Source organism: Acromyrmex echinatior, chromosome 16, assembly GCF_024713525.1.
Source record: "Acromyrmex echinatior isolate Ae372 chromosome 16, ASM2471352v2, whole genome shotgun sequence".
Lineage (NCBI taxonomy): Eukaryota > Metazoa > Arthropoda > Insecta > Hymenoptera > Formicidae > Acromyrmex > Acromyrmex echinatior.
Window position 1 is genome coordinate 3,309,767 of NC_141867.1, and position 19,594 is coordinate 3,329,360.

Genomic DNA, 19,594 nt, shown 5'->3' on the forward strand with positions numbered 1-19,594 from the left:
TGCGATCTCATTGTTTCGTTTCTCTCTTTTTATGATCAATTTTATACTCATTAGTTCGTTGTACTTGACAAATCGTATATATTTTTGTACATAGGTACTTATGTATATTATAGATAAACAAAATATATCATTTATTTCGAGCAAATGTTTATTCGTCTCCACACCTTTGATGCTTAGCTTGGTCCTATCCCTTTTTAATTCTCGGCACTCTCGCTGCTGCAGATGCTCGGCTTCTCCGCCGTTAAATGTCGACAGATTAGTTTAGGGAAGTTTCTTATCGCCTCGTCTTGATTTTCCTTTGAGTATACCTACAATAATTGTACGATAAAATAATTATGATTATGAGCTTCATTTTTATGTCCAGATAACAAAATACTAGCTAGTTTGTTGGTAGATTGACAGCAAATTTGATCAGATTTCCACATTCATAGCCAGTGTCCGCATTAATCTCAGAATCTATCGACAGAGTTGCTGACTGTGCTAACAGATTGATACCAAAAAACTAGAGCTGTAAATCTTGCTCAGTTTCTCCCAATCCACTGACAAAATATGTCATTAGACTTTGTCCTATTATCTGGCGGTAGTCTGTTAACATCGTCAGATATTACAGATATTAGATACTTTGTGCGAAATTTGTTGCTTTTTTGCTATCAAAAATTTGTAGCATACTCTGCTCAAAATCTCTGCAGACTTGACTATCTGGCTTAACAGTTATTAGAATGTTGTAATGTTAGTAATAATAATTATATAATTCTACTAAAAAAATATATATGTATAAATAAAAGATACGTGTACAGCTGGCATCGAAAATTGTAGTTAAATTAAAATAAATGCAACTTTTTTTCTTTCAGTGTGTCATTTTTAATTAGTCATTGCAGATTTAATAAGATTCTATGCTTACCCCATTAATCACTATCGTCGGCACGAATCTCAAAGGTGATTGCAGGGCCTCCGTTTTGTCGCCGTTCGCTGCAAGCAAATTGTCTGCCAGCGGGCTCGCGATGCAATCGTCGATCAACTTTCGTGTTTCTGTACTTAGGCCAACAGCTTGAGCGCACTAAAAATTTATTTATCGCGTTATTATAGTTCATATTAAAGCATGTTCATGTTTATCGTTATTATCTTATATCTCAAATGGCCGTATTTATCAGCGAGGAATTTTTGCATTGTACATACTTTCGCAATTTTATGAACGTGATGCGACGTGAAAACATAGCGAAATGAGTCAGCAATTATGTTATCTAATAACCGACAGATATTAAATGTAACGTGTATTATCGGCGAGAATTAGCTTATCTATAGAAGTCAATCTGATGTTTTATGCGCGTGAAAAAAATTGTGCCCGAATAAAAATGTCCAATGATAATTTAAACTCATTCGAACACTGAAATGTCTCAAGAACAATTAGGACATAATCGAAAAGTAATTTTAATCCTTTGTGGATTTCAAAGGGCTAATAATAATTGTTTTAGAACCATTTTGGCGTCATTTTGATAATTATTTTATTTTCTGCTTGCAATGCTTTTCAAGTATCCTTACGTCATTTAGGTTGTTTCACGTCACGAGACAAAAAAATATATTTTACTGTTAGATAAATAATTCTGATTTCTCTCTCAATTATTCTTACAGAAATTCAATTTAATACTGAAAGATAGATGACTATTTACTTTACTATTCAAAATAAGTAATAAATCATCATACCTTTCAGTATTAAAGTAAGAATAAGTACATCTCGATGGTATTTTATTCAATGATAAAATATCTTTTATCTCTTCAAAATGCAATGCTCATTTTTTCATTTTAAACAAATGCAACCCAAGTGACGTTTCGTCAAATGCACCGCGCACGCTGTCGCGTGAATTCAATGAGAAAGTATGCCAAAAGGTCGACGTTAAACGTCGACTCTTACTCATCGATGCAAGTCGTTGGAAAATTAATTACACGTTACATTCGATAAAGGCATGTTCGCCAGGGCAATCATACAGCGGCCGCATCGACTAGCGACTAATCGTAGCTAGGAAATTATATAGGAGTAAAGCTACCTGTGGAACAGCAGTCCCCGGGGTACCAGCGAGCATTGCACAACCGACCAGATTGACCATCAATGGTTGGTGGTTCTCGGTTGCCTCGGAGGACTGTATAGCGTGAATCGCACACGCCTGGGCCTTATTCCCACGGCATTCACTGGGTCCATGTTGACACGAGAACTGCCACGGACCGGTTTCGCTTTCGCGATGGTGCTACAGACACATACGTCATCAATTTGCATTTTAATCGTTTAAAATAATAACATTTTCCTCATGATCGACGTGGATAAGAATACCGAAGACTACTGCGAGGACAATTCTGCGTTTTCAAGGCTATAGTTTCAAACGGATGTCTTACGATCCGATTCATTAATTCCTTTCGAGAGAAATATTTAATAGAAAAACCAGTAGATAAATATGTAAATATATAAAGATTAAGGAACTCTATGTTAATTAATCCTCCGTAGCTAGGTGAGTCTATTGAACCCACTTAATTATATTCTTTAGATTACATCTAAAAATTAGATTTTATTAAATTATTGTTCTTAAAATAAACTTAGTATTTATTTTTTTTATACAAATTACTCTTATAGAAATTTAATATTGAAAAATAATGATTAATTACTTAGTTTGAGTATTAAAAAACACTTGTTCTTTTAATATTCAACTAAATAATTTTAAATATTAAAAGTGGCCAACATTACATTGAATTTCTGTAAGGATATCTATATCATTTTCCTTAAAATTAATTAGTATTTTCTAATCACAAATTGAATGAGTTTCACTGATATATATAGCGTCAGCAACTACTTCAATCTATTTTAATTTAATATCGAAAATTATCTTTTATTAAAAGAACAACAATGTTTTTAATATTCAAAATAAATAATGAGTAAAAATAATAAAATAAGTAATATTATATGTAAGTAGTGTAACTGTTACACATTTTGACATTAGCTTCGAAGGGTCAACAAATTTATAGACATATAACATTATATAGCAAATTAAATGAATATTGAGACACGGATACAAAGTATTTTATATTTTCATGTGATTGTCCATGCCAATCGCCTATCGCCTTGTTATAATTCCTGGCGAAAATTGTGACAATAAAAGTATAAATGCCTTTTTTACATTTCATTGTCTCAATTTTCGCCTCCTTGAAGCTTTGTTTAGGATTCTGTCATTCTAGACCTCTTACACTTTAATTTTTATTTTCATTATCAAGACTCTCATTAAAACGATAAAATAATCACAAAAAGAGAAACGCAATTATGAAATTATTGTACTTACCGTAGCCTTACCGAAAGGAACCAATGTGACATGGATACGACGTTTCAATTCCAGATATGATGGTACGAGTTGATTTACGATCCATCGCATGCTATCACTACATAATGATTCATAGTAAACATCTACGTTGATAACATTTTTGTTTGATTCACTATCGGTCGATTGCGCATTGGACTTAAACAAATTAATAAAATTATTATAGATTATCACAGTGTATGGCGCCGTACTTGACTTATGTCCGATTCCACTAATATACGATTTACTTCAATTTCGATTCAAATTATTTTTCATCTTTTTCTAATTTGAAGAATTAGAAAAAAATTAACAGAAAATTAAACCGAGATTAAAATTAATTTTACATCGGTGGAACTAGTTCATTTTCATTTTTTCTAAACATCATTTTTCTTATCGGAATTAATAAGTACTGATAGAGAGAAGATCAATGAGACTCTATTATTCAAATCATTCAATTATCAGAATTGTTTTATCCTTCGATCTATTCGGATAAACAGAATTCTATTACATTTAAATTATTTGCCTATGTTGAGAAACATTCGATGAAAATAGATATATTAATTCATGTAAAATTTGAGATTCATGCATACCAGAATGCCATGAGAGACGAGCGTAACAAAGACGGCGGCTGCCAGCCAGGTGCGAGAAATCAAGAAAAAGTAGAATCGCATGGTGATATTCGTCGTATCGTTGATGAGTGAGTCGCAGGGAAGGCGTTTTAAACCTGCTGCGGACAATAGTCGACGGGCGAACGCCAGAGAGAGGGAGGTACGAAAAGCCGTAAGCGGTGGGGAATTGAAAAAGAAAGAGTAAAACGAGACAATCAATTATGGAGGAAGGGAGAACCGCGGTTCATCCTTGCGATATTAGTCGAGGACATCCAGCTACATTTATCTGAATGCCTTCGATCATAGACAAGTGCTCGCATCAGTTTAGTTTTGCACGACAACTCGCGTTTCTAAACGCGAGTGTAAAGCGTGAAAACTTTCCATATCTGTATGACATATGATCTTCACTTTCTACCGTAATATTGCTGACTTAGAATAGCAATTCTGTTGATGTTAAACAATTTATTAATGTTAATATTGTATAGCCAAATTTGAAACAAAAATATTCAACATATTTTATTTTAACTCATTCTAAATTAAAATTTTTGCTTTTTTTTCAACACAATTAAGCGCAAAGACTATTCAGACGATGCTTGATACTTAGTATTTTTCAGTGAATTTTATAATTTCTTGTTTTTATTTTTCTTTATCTTTATCGCATATGTGCGGGGAATCCTGTTCGTGATTCTTTAAATACTCGTGAGTTCATTTTCGCATATTTAATTCGTAGAATTCAATATGTACAATCAGGAATAGCGTTATCAAATGAGACAATTGTAAACAATTATATAATATATTTATAATATAGAATAAGTTAACAATTCGCACTAGGAATATTTAAGATTAAATCGATGACGATTATGTCGAGAATAATGAATAATAAATTACCGATTGAAAAAAAAAATATGATTGCTCATTTTCCATTCAATAATTCTCCTTCTCTATTATATTATATTTAATAAATTATATTAAACAATTATAAATAATTTATGCAATTCATGATGATTCAAATACGTAAAGCAGCGTGTTAAACGTGCAGACTGCAGTTAAACACGTAATGCGAAATGTTTTCATTGTCAAAAATACCTAATCTTTCGTTTCACAATTGTAGAAACTAAAAAAAAAAAAAAAACGAATGAATCTATCAATCAATCATATCTAATACATATCGTTAAGTTAAACGTTATGGATCTATGCCCTGATGGAATTTTAATTCCTGCTGTGTTCGTGTTAGTTCCTCGTACAATTCAGTGGCGCGTTTTTTGAAGGTTGCAGCAAGCTCAGGATTCTTCTGCGCGCCTTCTCCGCGCGAATGCATCTGCGACAGATTCGCACAAGCGTACGGATTGCCGAGCTCGCAACTCTTCAATGATAGCTTGTATGCCTCTTTGTAATTTTTCTCGATGAAGTTCTCTAAACCTCCTAGATAAATACCCGATAGATAAAAACAGGCCTTGTCCAAGTTGTACATGTCGCAGGCTTTCTTCAGATACTTGGCACCTGCATGAATCTGGGTGGCTCTGTCTTTTTCTCCGACGTCGGATTTAGATGTTCCCAGAACACCAGCATGTAGACACCCATATTCGTCATTGAGTTCGCAGCTTTTTGATAAATACTTGTATGCTGTCGGTATGTCCTTCTCGCACCCTTTTCCTATGTTAAAAGGGAATTAATTCTAAAATAATTAGATTTGGAGCGATATTTGTAATTGGATTTTAAATTTAAAATTAATTTCAATTTTTATTTCAAATCTATGGTTTCACTATACGATCTCTTCATTAATTGGATGGAATCTTATAATATTACTGTCCACTTTTACTAATAAGCTTAACTTCTTATATAATTTAATTATAACTTACATTATTTATTTCTTATCTTCTTCTAAGTTCTAAGAATTATGAAAAATAAAGAATAAATCAAACTACGATTAAAGTGAATCTACATTGATAGAAGTGGACATATATAAAGGCCTGGATGCATCAACGTAAAATTAACTTCAACCTCCATTTATCTTACTGTTTATTTTTTTACAATTCTTAGAAGTCTTAGAATTAGAAAAAGATAGGAGTAAATTGAACCAAGAATAAAGTCAATCTTATTGGAAATCTAAATATATAAAATCACAATGCCCTTCAAAATTCGAACTCTGCTATAATAGATTAACTTTAATCCAGGTTCAACTTACTCTTCATTTTTTTTTTATTTTTTAACTAGGAAAAGATAGAAAATTGTAGATTATTAAATTGAGATTAAAATTAATCTACTTTGATAAAAATAGACAGAAATTATATTTGAAAGATTCGAAGTCTGCGCTATAATAAATGCTCCTGACATCTACCAGAAGTGTTTATAACTAACATAGCGAGCGTCTGCTAGAATACCTCATACTCCTCTCTCGGTAAACTCACCGATCACTTTAAAATCGCCGAATTTCGCACAGCTTCTGGCGTAATTATATTGATCGCAGGTCGTCTTGTATAACGAAGCAGCTTTGTCCGTATCCACTTTTATCGCTTCGTAAAAATTGCCCAACAAGTGGCATACTGTTTTCGGAGCAAAAGATTATTTTTCTTAATCGTGAGGTTAGACTCTAGCTTTACTCACCCTCCGGATTTTTCTCGCTGTAACAGCCGAATTGATATTCTATGTGAAGATTCTTCAAGTACTCATTCACTTCCTCCTCATTCTTCAAATTATATGCCATCTTTTTACTTCGCGTCGTACCTGCAATCGTACGATAAGAAGGTATCCACCATATATGGAATTCGATAGTGGAAGGAAAAAAAGAAGAAAGTCAAGTGTGTTCGTTATCGAGACAAATTTCGTATGATTCTGCGCAGATTCTAAATGAGGCCATTTAAACATTTATGCCGCGGTAATTTTGAAATGTCATCTCGAAGGATCAAAATGAGTACTTGTCAAATAAAAACATGTAAAAATGATCATTGAAAGAAGAAATCAGAAATATCAAACCAAATATAGCATGTCTTTACCAAACATAATTACTAGTATATAAGTATATTCCAAAATTTATAACCGCAGTAGCAATTTTAATTATACAGTCTTTGAATACAAACTTCTCCAATCAATATATCATTAAATTAAGGTTTAATTTAGCAAAAACGAGCTAGAGGCCCTCCGCCACCCCCGCCAATTTTATCAGCGGTCCTCTTTTCTTTGTAAGTATACTCACCCGTAAAAAAAAAACAGGTCACTAATAAATTTAGTAGCTCGTTTTTGCAGGTAAGTATATTTTTAATTTATTTTTTTATTTTTATGTCTAAATTATTTTTTTGTATTTACTAATTATATTGCAATAACTTTTTTAATATTATCTTTTATTGTAATCTTTTATACAATTCACAAATACAATTATAATAATTGCTTACAATATAATATACAATTATAAATGCTGTTCAAAATATAATAAAAATGATAATATAGGAGCATAATTAACAAATTAGTAATACGGGATTATACGAAAACGTCGAAAATACATACGATAACACAAATTTTTCTAAACCAATGTTTAATAAAATATTTAAAAACGCGAAAACAAATACTAACAATTATTAGATCATATTTACTGATATACTCATATTAATGATTAATTAGCGACAACTTATTAATATAATGATTAAAAGTCATTAATATATTTACTTTCATCGCGTTCAAGATAATCTCAATCCTTTGATGACATATCAAGATCAATCTGCCTTATAGTGTGCGCGTTAGTAACCGATACAAAAAAGATTAATCTTCATAGTGGAGAGCGAACTCAATGTATTTCGATTCTACGTCAAATTCATAAGATCCAATCGCAAAGAAAAGTTAAGCAATTCGTTAAACACCAATGATCTTGTTACAGGAGAATGTGAATCCCGAATCTTCCAGACCACTTACGGTAGTAATTAATAATTTTGAAAGCATGTCAATTACTAGTACCATTTTTATTATTTCATCAATATAATATTAAAATTTGCGAGAAAGTATGTTCTGCCACACTAAAAATCATTTCTTATTAAAAATAAATGGATAGAATAATTTCCTTATGGATTAGTGGTTACAAAGGAATATATTTAATAATAAAATACATGCGTTATTGTAATTTTTTATATGTATGGGTACAAAATTTTCTCGGGTACCAACTGTTCGAGATAAATCGAACCCGATAATAACGGGATTTTAAGGAACATTTATATATATATATATATATACTGAAAAATTTATTATAAAATTTAACAATTCCTTACTTTTCAGTATTCTTCAAAAATTTTAATTATTAATATCCCGCTAATATGAGGATACCCATTCGACTTATCTCGAATTTTTTCTACCCATATATTTTTTATTGAATTCATACAATCACGATACATTATTAAAAGAATATGAAATACTTTGGTAAAAATTATCTAAGTCGACAAATATTAAAATTTGTTAAATATAATCTCATAATACCTGCATGTATTTTACATAAAAAATATACACAAAAATTAATGGTAAATAATTTTCTGGAATGGCGGGATGTCCAATACCTAAAAATGATTTTAAAAATAACAGTTAGAAAATTAAATATACACATTCGTAACCACATTTTTATTAGAGCAATCATCGAAAAATAAGCAAATTGTTTGTATAAAAATTGAATTTACTTAATAATTTACTTAATAATTTAGATTTAAATAAATAATTATTATATATTTATATTAGTCACATATAATTCTAAATTTTATTTGTTATTAAGACAGTACTATTACTAACATTATTATTAGTGGGAGAACATTTAATAAAACAAAAAAGTGTCAAAAATTGTATGCTAAAATATACCATTAAATTATAATTTCGGAATATTGGCTTTAAAATATATAGCAATTATCATTGACTCATTAATAAGATTATTAGTCTTCCAGTAACTGCAGACGAGAAAACTCGGGATAATTCTGATCCTGTATAAGATCCTATATAAGAATCTCCGAAGATATCAAACTAGACTTCGCGAATGGACTTCACAAAAAAGCGACGAGGAGTAACTCTCCATGATGAAAATAATTTCAACTTTCCGTCGGAACAAAACACGCAATTACTGACATATATTGACGCGAAGGACTTTGATTGAAGCGATGAGGACTTTGCATATAATAAATTGATTACTAAAATATACTTGTACTTTTATAATATTAAAAATGTAAATGTCAAAAAGTAAGCAAAAAGTTAATATTTAACTTGGCTCCAATCTTCATGACTTCTTTAATAAATTTGTACATTAATAAATCGGAAAAAAAATTGACGATTATATTAACATAAAAATTTTAATTAGAAGTTCCTTAAAATTATTAATGACTTCTTAATTTAAGATAAAATCCAATAAAAAAAAATTTTTTTAATTGAATATTTATTAAACTTATTAAATTAATAAACAATTTTTGTTATTATATGTTTCGCCGATTTCGTATAATTTACATTTAAATTATGCAACAATTTGGTTCACTACGACAAAATAAATGCTATCTGTATTAAATTCATATTCAATACGGATATATGTATATATTTAATATACTATATATTATATAGTAAATGAATAACTTATTAGTAATCGTTGGCAAATTACAAAAGTAAGTATATACGATAACATTTATCTGGACATAGTTTACAATAAATTTTACAATACATACTTAAAATTATAAGTACATACATTTATTTACAATACAATTAATTACAATATACAATATATAATATACAATATAACGCATTACATAATTTGGACGCGTACAGTATTTTACAAAAAAGGATTTAATTTCAGGTAGCTGAAAAATCAATAAAATTTGAAATTAATTTATTTTATTTTTATTTTTATTTGATAATTGGAACGGGATGCTCTGATGGGAGAAACTGGGATCAAAAGTAACACGGGTAAGTTGTACTTATATAAACGTAATAAACAAAATACAAAAGCGTAAGGAAGAGATAGAAGTTTATAATATATTTATTAAACTTCTGTCTCTTCCTTACACTTGCATATTTTGTTAATAAAGTTTTTTTTATATAAGTGTTACAACTTACCCTTGCTACTTTTGACTTCAATCTTCCCTAATTAAATAAAACTTAAAATTATAATTAAAAATTTTATTCAATTTTTAATTCCTCCTTTCCAATTATCAAGTACGTACATATGATGTGTTTATTTCTGCCTGTCTATACTTATCGTCCTACCTACACCATTCCTACCTATTCATACTGATTATCCTACCTACCCGTATTTTTATTTATTTGCCTATTCGGATATACTTATTTCCATCAGTGTTTACCTATATTAATTCATAAATGAGCAATAACCGCGAATATAATACGTTAATGACTGCAGAGAATTTTATCAGAGAAAGTAGCTTTTCAATTGTTGTAAAATTCTTTAATACGATTGTTTCTTGCTTTGGTTGTTTATGGATTTTAAATGTCTAAACCTCAATCATGTTAAAGAATTTTACGACGATTGCAAAGTTACTTTCTTCGCTGAATATAATCAATGTCTAATAATGTTCTATCGCTGATAAATTCAGTGGGATGAATCGCGATTATATTAATGGCGATCATACACTGATAAAAAGAAAATTGGCTGCTGCAGCAAATTAGATGGTAAAATATGGGAGAGCATTTTTAATTGGCTATAGCAGCCAATTTTTAGTTGCAGCAGCAAATTTTTGGTTCGCAATGTCAGTATAGGATTTCGATAGATTAATACTAAAATTGGCTGCTGCAATCAATTCAAAATGCTACACTATATTTTACCATCTAATTTGATGTAACAGCAAATCCTTATTTTCAATGTACTAATAATAAATAAGTAATAAAGAGTAATAATTAAAATTGGCTTTCAATCAATCTAAAATACAAAAAAAATTAACAAATATAAAGGACTAATGAGAGTCAGCGCAGATAATCAAGCGCAATTTGTGTAGATTAAAAAAATCTACAAAAATCTTGCGCTTGATTATCTGTGTTGACTCTCATTAGCTCTGTTGTTTGTTGTTTTTTTATGTTTTAAATAAGCCATAATTCAAAAAATATAAGAACTCGCAATTTGCGAGTAAGTTACCCTCCCGAATATATTCCAATTTACCTTTTAAAAATTTAGATTGGTGTTACACACCAACCTACCTTATATACAGATCCTCTTCTTTCTTCTGGCCAGTTTGATCTCACCTTTCGTTGTTCCTGGCCAATATTCTGGTTTCATATTCCAGAAATCGAACAAGGAGAAATACTCCTTTTTGCTGCCGGCTAACATCGCCGGCAATAAGCGTAAAGATTTTACGCTTTCGATGCGCGAAACACGAACGCGTCGCGAAGGGGCAAATATTAATGAAATGAACTAAATATTAATATGGATAATTATCAATAATAATTAATAATAATAATTCCTTTATTATATAATCGCGAATAAATGTCGCGATTATTATTGTTTATTCGCATTTATTAAAAAATTAAAATATAACTACTCGATTAAAACAAAATTTAATTGAAAAATCTACACGACAACAATGCTTTGATTTCAAGAGTTCGAATATTATGAAACTGAATTAAATTTCTTATATATAACTTTATAATGTAATCAACAAAACTTTAATGTAAAAGTAAATGAGAGAAAATTGCTAAATCGATTACTATCCAACAAAATTCCAAAGGTGCATGTACGTATTTTTAACGATTCGAACGATTCGTTGCTGAATCTCATCTCAAAGCATGCGGAGATGAAAAATTCAGATGGACGATGTAAGATCCGAAAGGAATAATTTTTCCTCACGTCAATAAATATATCCTTATTGTATATTGTACACTATTAAAATAATTTTTTGTATGACTTATTATATCAAAATTAAATATTTTAAATATGCAAAATCCTAAACATGATTTTAAAATAATTATGGGATAAATTTCTTCTATTTCTTGGTATAAAATGTATTTTGGATCTTACATCATGTTACTACTTTAACTGGTATAAAATCCAGTTACTACATATGGATAAATGATAAAAGATCAGGCTACAGTCAGTGCATTGAAATAAACAATAATAATTAATAACCATAAAATATCTCTTATATAAAAGCGAGATCGATATTATATGCGTTACATCAGAATTTTCATTGTTATTTCATTAGTAACAATGCAACAAAATAAGTATAAAACAATAGAAGGAATTAAAAAAAAATAGTACACATTATACATACATCTACATGTGTATGTAGCTTTTCTGCTTTTCTGCACCAACTTGTATAAAACTTAATCCTGAATGAATATTTGGGAATAGGGTAGATAGGAAAATTAATAAAATAATATTTGTTTGTTACACAGTAACAAACGCTTTTCCATGTTATAATATTTATAGATAACAATTTCATTCATTCTATTATTTTATATAAACTTTATATGTTTTTATTTTATGTATTTCATATATTTTAAAAACGAATATTTTATTCTTTTTTATTTTTATTTCCAAGTATGTCAGGATGTATTCCCAGGAAAGAGTATTTTATATATAATTATATAAAATTATATAAAAATATGTATAATTTTATATAATTGTATATAAATGGACATTAGTCTCATGTGAACTTTTATTATTTTTCATTTTATTATATAAATGAACATATTTTATATATAATTGTATATAATTGTATATATTATAATTGTATATATGTATAATTTTATATATAATTATGTATAAAATATGTATATACAAATATATAAAATTATATATAATTTTATATAATTTTACATAATTATATATAAAATATTTTTTCCCCGAGTAATTTAATATTGCATAAAACATGACATAGAAACAACCTATTTTTTATTATATTTTTGAGCTTAAATTACTTAGTAAAACCGAGCTTGAGTTACTTCGTATCAAAGCGTTTACGTATACATTAACGTATAAATTTACAATTAATAAATAAAATTTGAGCTAAATGAAATAATCTTCCTGAGATAAATAGTTTTACTTTATTCTTATAATTAAATTAACGAGATGTTGTGTAAGAGCAGTGGCAACATATAGGAATAATTACATTGAAAGAAAAGATTGGTAGCTACAGCAAATTAAATGATAAAATACAGCATAGCATTCTTAATCGGCTACAGCAGCGAATTTTTGGTTGCATTAATTAATCGAAATCCTATACTGACATTGCGACATTGCACAAAAATTGGTTGCAGCAAGCAAAAATTGCTGTTGTAGCCAATTAAAAAATGCTGTGCCATATTTTATCATCTAATTTGCTGCAGCAGCCAATCTTTTCTTTCAGTGTAGAAATAACTCAAACTGGGTGTGTGTAACGTGACATTATAAAACAGTGCATGCACAATATATTCAACAATAAGAAGGTATCCAGGATTAAGTTTATCCTAATCTGTTCTAACTTATCCATTTTAAGATTAACGGATGTATGCTATATATTTATCCGTATATTTTCGTTAAATTAATGCATATATGCATTTATAGATATATACGAGTATAATACATTAATAAAATTATCACACATCCGTTACCTCAATAAAAATATTAATTCGTCACTCACCGACCCGACGCGCAACAGCGGAGTTAAATCTGCAACGTCGCTACGATGATTCTGTAACATAAAAATATAAAATATAAATTATAACAAACTATAAAGAACACAAACAATATTTAAAAAAAAACGCAAAGTTCTTTTAAAATAATCATTATAATTTTCAAAATGTATAATTTTTATAAGCATCGAATTTTTCAATTCATCATTGAGTTAGATTATGTTTATAAAATAATTATACGTTTTTTAAAACAGATCTTAAAAATTCGTATATATGAAATTTCAAAATAATTTCAAAATAATCCTTTTTCTAACTATCATTTTTAAATCATTGTAACATAAACGACTCCAGAATAAATAGAAGAAAGATTGATTTTAAACTGATTTTACATAAGTAAAAAATGATATTTACCGCAAGGTTGCTCCGCCGGTGCCCGATGCTTCTCCTAGACCTCTTCCTCCTCTCAGAATCGGGTTGACATCCTCTCGCACAGGACACTCGCGTAAAAAACACTCGCGAATAATACACTATAAACGCGCGCGGACTATTCATTTATAAAGTCTTTCGCGCGACACTGCGGCACTCCACGTTTACAAAACCCATGACAGGATTGCTATTTCGATCGGTGGAATTAACACCACAAGTCGACGAGTACTTGCAAAACACACGGTAAACGCCAAACAAGGGTTAAGCCCCACACGAAAGAAGACGAAATCGATCGTATCGAGTCCGTCACCTCTGGTTTACGCCTTACATCACATTTAACATTGACTCAGTCATACGCCCTAACTGCTAGTTCTAGTGGGACACAAGTGGTGCTGTACCACGAGCGATGCCAAGAGACTGGTAGACGTGACAAGCTCCTCTAATAAGAGTAAAGTTGGTACCATCGCCGATTGTCTAACAATCTAGACAATTCAAGAAATGGGTTCCAACCCCTCGTCACGAGCTAGCCTTTTACAAGACTACTAGAGCTAGGCTCTGACTGAATCATATTAAACGCGTGAATCATTTAGATGCTGATAGATAAACGCAGAGAAATGAGCGCCCTGACCAGAGTTGTACAACTCCTTTTTGAGCGACCCACCAGGGCAGAATTCTGTAACTCGTTATGCAATCGTTATGTGCTCATAACAACTGCATAATTCGGATAACAGAATACACGTCCAGAGACGAATCCGAGCCAATCGATTGTTTCTTACCGCTAAGGGCCGAACCGTTTGTCGGCAGACAGAGCGTGTTCCTCAATCAGCCGACAGCAACACGTAGTTGCTAACCGCGCGAACACAACACCATGACGAAGCGTGTGACATTACGCGGCCGGCATCACCTCGTGCCCGGGCACTTGGCGTGAGAGCATTGCAGTGACCGTGACCACTTAAGCAACGTCCCAATGAGAGTTCCGCTTTCCTGTCGAAACGTCGAAGATGTAATTCCATCGTCGAACTAGAATGCCATTCGAATGGGTTTTGTTAAAAGTCCATTAGTCCGATAACTTTGACGGCACTCCCGAAGCAAACGCGCGACGCGACGAACCGGCTGCGGTTCGTTCACTTTCAATTTAATCGGCGGACGAGGGTACGTTAGCTTCCCCGTTGGATTTTTACACGAAGAGAATGATTTCACTCAATATCTAAAAATTTATCTAGATATATCCAAAAAATTTTTAGAAACTTGAGAAAAACCGTTCTTTTCGTGTAAATATCCTTTGGGTACTGAGCCCTCTTACCACGACAAGGTGTACCCGTAAGAGGGAAAACGTAATCTGAAAAATGTAATACACTATTTTCTATGTTACTGTACAAATGTCGGTTACCTTGTAGAAATGAATATCAAGCATACGTCACAATTGCGAAATAAATTCACAGCAGATGAAAAGGCTAAATCTCTTATTACGATATCTGCAAGATTAGAATCAATGGAATGAGCTAGAGATTAACAAAAAAAAAAAAAAAATTCTTAGTTACGCTTAATTTCTTATACACGAAAGATGCACTAAAAACAGAAATTAATTAAATTATTGATTACAGAAACTATATTAGTTGCAAAAGGAAATTCCGTTATTTGCGTGAGAATTTTTATTAACGTTGCTTTTTTAAAACTTATGTGTAATACCGAAATATATAATCGAAATATATAATTGAGAGTTATATTCTAGTATAAAGACGTAAAATTTTATGTTAAACATACATAATTATTGTCTGTAATTGTCACGAAATAGTAATAATTTTCGTTTTAATTCCAAATGAATGAACCGAGGTATTTGTTCTATTCACTGAATATATGATTGTGAATATATGATTGTCATCTCATCGACAATCATTTTTGTGCTAAGTAATCGTGCGAAGTAGTAATCGTATACTGTGGTTACTGTGAGTATTCATAAAGTACGTTTCGCATTATTTAGCATTTGTCGCGATTACTTAACACAAAAAGAATAATATAATGAGAGCGGCACGCGCACATCTACCTGCTTGTACGAGCCTCGGTAATGGAACGACTGCGTGATAACTGAGCGTAAACATGGCGCGTCGCTCGTCCTTTCGCACTTCTGCGTCAAAACAACCCCAAGGCCGCATTCCGATCATCTAACTAACTATCGAAATATTAACGTATGTAAAATACGTAAAATAATCTATTCGATACGTTTTTAATATTTTTCGCCAAATAAGCTTTATTATACGGTTGTTGTTTTATTTCTTTATATTCTTTAGATTCGTTATGCACATATACAGCTCAGAAATATCTGTCAAGTTTTAAATATTTCAATTATGTTATAATAATTATGTTATCATAAGCGTTTATTAATTTGTAATAACTTTGTATTATACGGAATGTACGTAATATTTTTTTGATTGACGCATTGTGATTTTTTGTTACTTTTGAATACTATTCATCTTTATTGTAGATCAGGGAGATATTAAAAATTGAAATACAATGTTGGGATGTCAAAAACACTTCACGTGAACAATTTTGTAAAAAAAAAAAATCGTACTAGTAGAAACCACTTTTTACTTCTTGTTATCTCACTTTTTATCAGCGCATTAATTGATGTAAAATATTTGAAATTATAAAATAAATGTCAAATTTGTTCTTTAATGTTCCACGATATAATTCCAGTATACTGACTATTGTCAAATGACACGAGCCATTAAAATTAAATTGTTAAGTTTTGAAAAAATTAATTGATATGATAAATTAATTACTGAAATACTAATTGAATTTTATTTTGTTTCATGTAACATAAAATCAAATTACGAATATCCTAATATACAGGGCTCGATCGTATTTAAAAAATAAACTTAAAATATATATTTTTTAATATAAAAAAGATAAAAGAGTTATCTAGAATTTATTATTTCAAATAACTTCTTCTCTACACACACACTACTTAATTTCTTGAATATATTTTTAAATAAGTTTTCGGAACATAATAACTTATTTTACACTTTTCATTTTAAATAAGTTGTATCAGTCAGGTATCGATCGTATTTAAAACAATTTTATTTATAATATGTATGTATGTATTTTGAATAAAACAAGTAAAGCAGTTATTTAGAATTTATTATTTTAAACTTCTGACTTATTTCTTATTTAATGTAATAAGTTTTTGGAATGTAAAGTACGTTTTCTATTGTCTTGTCGCTAATACATTTCGAAAAGAAATATGAAGAAGAATGGCTGGACTTCTTGCCTGCACGGGCTTTGGTAATGGAATGATTGCGCGGTGACTGTGAGCGTAAGTACGACGCACCGCCCCATCCGCCTGCCTGCGTCAAACAAATCCTAAGGTCGCGCGTCGAATATTTAACTGTCGAAATATTAATTATATTATAATAAGCGATTATTAATTTATAATAACTTTATATTACACGGAATGTACATAATAACCAGTAATATTTTTAACAAAAGGTTGACGCGATTGTGATTTTTTGAATACTATTAATCTTTACTTATTAATCTGTAGATCATCAGGGAGATATTAAAATTGAGATGTAATGTTTGGATGTCAGAAACACCTCACGTGAACAATTTTGTAAAAAAACAAATTAGCTACTCATACTAGCTGTCCGATCATAAATTTCAAATCATTCTAATCATACATGTAAAAATCATACTAAGCTGGCGCCAAGTTACAATAAATTCCACATTATTTTATGTCATTTGTAAAAAAGATTTGGTATCAACAATTGGCGCGAAGTTAAATCCCATGCCAAAAATGAAGAAAAATTTAAATAAAGAGTACAATCCAATAATTGCATTATATTATCTATTGAAGTATTATCACAAAAAGTTATAGGAGTAATTATGGATTGTATTCTTTATTTTACTAATTTAATAGGCTTTACCTTGATTAGTTAAGATTGTAACATCTGGGATTTAATTTTTTATTTGATGCATTAATTTTTTTCGAGGAATAATAATTTTGACAGAGAATTAAAGTTACTATTACTTCGCTTGGAATAAAACAATCTTCAATAAGAATGAAAGCTCTTCCTTGAAGAGAAATTAGAACTATTATTAATTGAGTTGGACTTAGATTTTATTCGAGAAGTACGTTTTCTTAACGCCTTTTTTTTACCTTTTTAAAAAGGTAGAGAAGTAACCAGAAATAATGAAATAATAAATTTCTGAAACACAAATGCATTACAGAAAATAAAATAGTTGTTAATGATTGAAAATAAAACGTTGATGATTTAGGTGTTGTTGTTCTAATATGCGCAACAGTTATTAAAAACTATAAGTAAAATTTAATGACAATATTAAAATATAGGTACGTATAATGAGACAGCAGATATAATGAAACGATTGAATATGCATCATTTAAGAATTAAAACTTAATTTCCCAAAAATTTATTAAAAAGCTACAATTAGTTGTAAGAAGATTTTATTTCAACGAACGATGGTCGGAAAGAGCCTCAATAATGATCAGAAAAAAAGTTAAAGTAACTAAAAAAGTATATTGGACTAAGAGGAAGTAGGTGGCAACGTGAACTGACGAGCGCGTTTCGTTAGAAGCTCGAAAATCGCGCCTATTCTAGGAAAGCATGTGGAGAGAGGAGATCGCCAAGTCGCCATAGCAGTGGAATCCCACTTACTATGCCTCACCTCACGGCAGAAAGAAACGCATGGATAGCTTCCAAGCGTAAACCAATAAGAGCGCTAGCAGGTTCCCCTCGCGGCAAGAAGCTCCCGCCCATTGACCAATGACCGCGATGTTACGCGGCGACAAAGTGGGATGACGCCGTCGTTCTGAATACCTCTGATAACTTTCTGCGTTCATAATAATTCTTCTGAGTTATACGAAGTTTCTGACGCCGAGAAACGGAGAAATTCGACTCTCTGGCTTAACATTTCGATCCGAATACATACTTTTAACAATTTCCATACATTCTACGGATATATAATTAAAATTTTTTATTATTTATTTGATTTTAACATAATATCCGACTTATTTGGTTATTGTTCATTAATTTTGTGGTATATACATATAGAAATAATGTTTTTTAATGCAAATTATCTTGTTCTTGTCACAGAAATTAACTATAGTATATTCTGTTTGAAGTAAGAAAATTTTTAAGTAAGCAAAAATTAATTTATAATGGGCTCTCCATCATCCCCACTGATTCCAATGTCGTATAATGCGGTGGTCCCCTTTTCTATAGGCTTCCCAGCATGGATCTTCAAAGGACGTTCTAAAGACGGAAGATATCTTACGTAAAAATATTTCTTAAGGGGATCCTAAAGATCTATTAGTCTTATTGAAAATAACACGATTACACACGATTTATGTGTTATTAACACATTACTATGTGTAAGAAATTTACCAGTTTTGTTTGCAAAATATAAATATATTTTAATTAATAATTAAACAAAAGTAGGAATTTGACGCATCAATAAAGTTAAAAAAAATGTAAAGTTAAAAAAAATGATGAAAGTACTGTAAATCGATAAAATTAATAAATTTGGATCGTAAGATAGACAAGAATCAAGCTTCTCGGCGTCGAAAATCTTAGAAAAATCCCCTGAAGTATTAGCAAAGCAGGATAAGTGAGGAGGTTGTTGGATATCCTCTTACCTCCTCTT

At 30.4% G+C, this 19,594-nt stretch overlaps 2 protein-coding genes and 1 long non-coding RNA gene across 3 annotated transcripts; all 3 read right to left on the reverse strand.

The window, feature by feature from the left end:
• Window positions 1-54: 54 nt before the first annotated feature.
• Window positions 55-4,091, reverse strand: GILT1 (Gamma-interferon-inducible lysosomal thiol reductase 1). Its single transcript, XM_011067100.2, has 5 exons — window positions 3,926-4,091; window positions 3,321-3,494; window positions 2,043-2,240; window positions 902-1,057; window positions 55-308 (listed from the first exon to the last, which is right to left on the reverse strand). The coding sequence occupies exons 1-5, from the start codon at window positions 4,004-4,006 to the stop codon at window positions 195-197; spliced, it is 723 nt and encodes a 240-aa protein (XP_011065402.2). The 5' UTR covers window positions 4,007-4,091; the 3' UTR covers window positions 55-194.
• A 556-nt stretch (window positions 4,092-4,647) lies between these two features.
• Window positions 4,648-6,752, reverse strand: Coa7 (Cytochrome c oxidase assembly factor 7). Its single transcript, XM_087414830.1, has 3 exons — window positions 6,548-6,752; window positions 6,352-6,486; window positions 4,648-5,596 (listed from the first exon to the last, which is right to left on the reverse strand). The coding sequence occupies exons 1-3, from the start codon at window positions 6,645-6,647 to the stop codon at window positions 5,127-5,129; spliced, it is 705 nt and encodes a 234-aa protein (XP_087270956.1). The 5' UTR covers window positions 6,648-6,752; the 3' UTR covers window positions 4,648-5,126.
• Window positions 6,753-11,871: 5,119 nt separating this feature from the next.
• Window positions 11,872-19,528, reverse strand: LOC147907059 (uncharacterized). Its single transcript, XR_015547772.1, has 2 exons — window positions 13,919-19,528; window positions 11,872-13,566 (listed from the first exon to the last, which is right to left on the reverse strand). It is a non-coding gene; the product is annotated as an uncharacterized LOC147907059 (long non-coding RNA).
• Window positions 19,529-19,594: the final 66 nt, after the last annotated feature.

What these genes read in the sequence shown, in the direction of transcription:
- GILT1 (XM_011067100.2), bottom strand. Translation starts at nt 4,006, where the DNA reads ATGCGATTCTACTTTTTCTTGATTTCTCGCACCTGGCTGGCAGCCGCC. An exon ending in TCGTCTCTCATGGCATTCTG is followed by an intron (nt 3,495 to 3,925) that starts GTATGCATGAAT and finishes AATTTGTTTAAG; the next exon opens with TCCAATGCGCAATCGACCGA. An exon ending in CGACGATAGTGATTAATGGG is followed by an intron (nt 309 to 901) that starts GTAAGCATAGAA and finishes CAATTATTGTAG; the next exon opens with GTATACTCAAAGGAAAATCA.
- Coa7 (XM_087414830.1), bottom strand. Translation starts at nt 6,647, where the DNA reads ATGGCATATAATTTGAAGAATGAGGAGGAAGTGAATGAGTACTTGAAG. An exon ending in CAGCGAGAAAAATCCGGAGG is followed by an intron (nt 6,487 to 6,547) that starts GTGAGTAAAGCT and finishes CTCCGAAAACAG; the next exon opens with TATGCCACTTGTTGGGCAAT. An exon ending in CGGCGATTTTAAAGTGATCG is followed by an intron (nt 5,597 to 6,351) that starts GTGAGTTTACCG and finishes CTTTTAACATAG; the next exon opens with GAAAAGGGTGCGAGAAGGAC.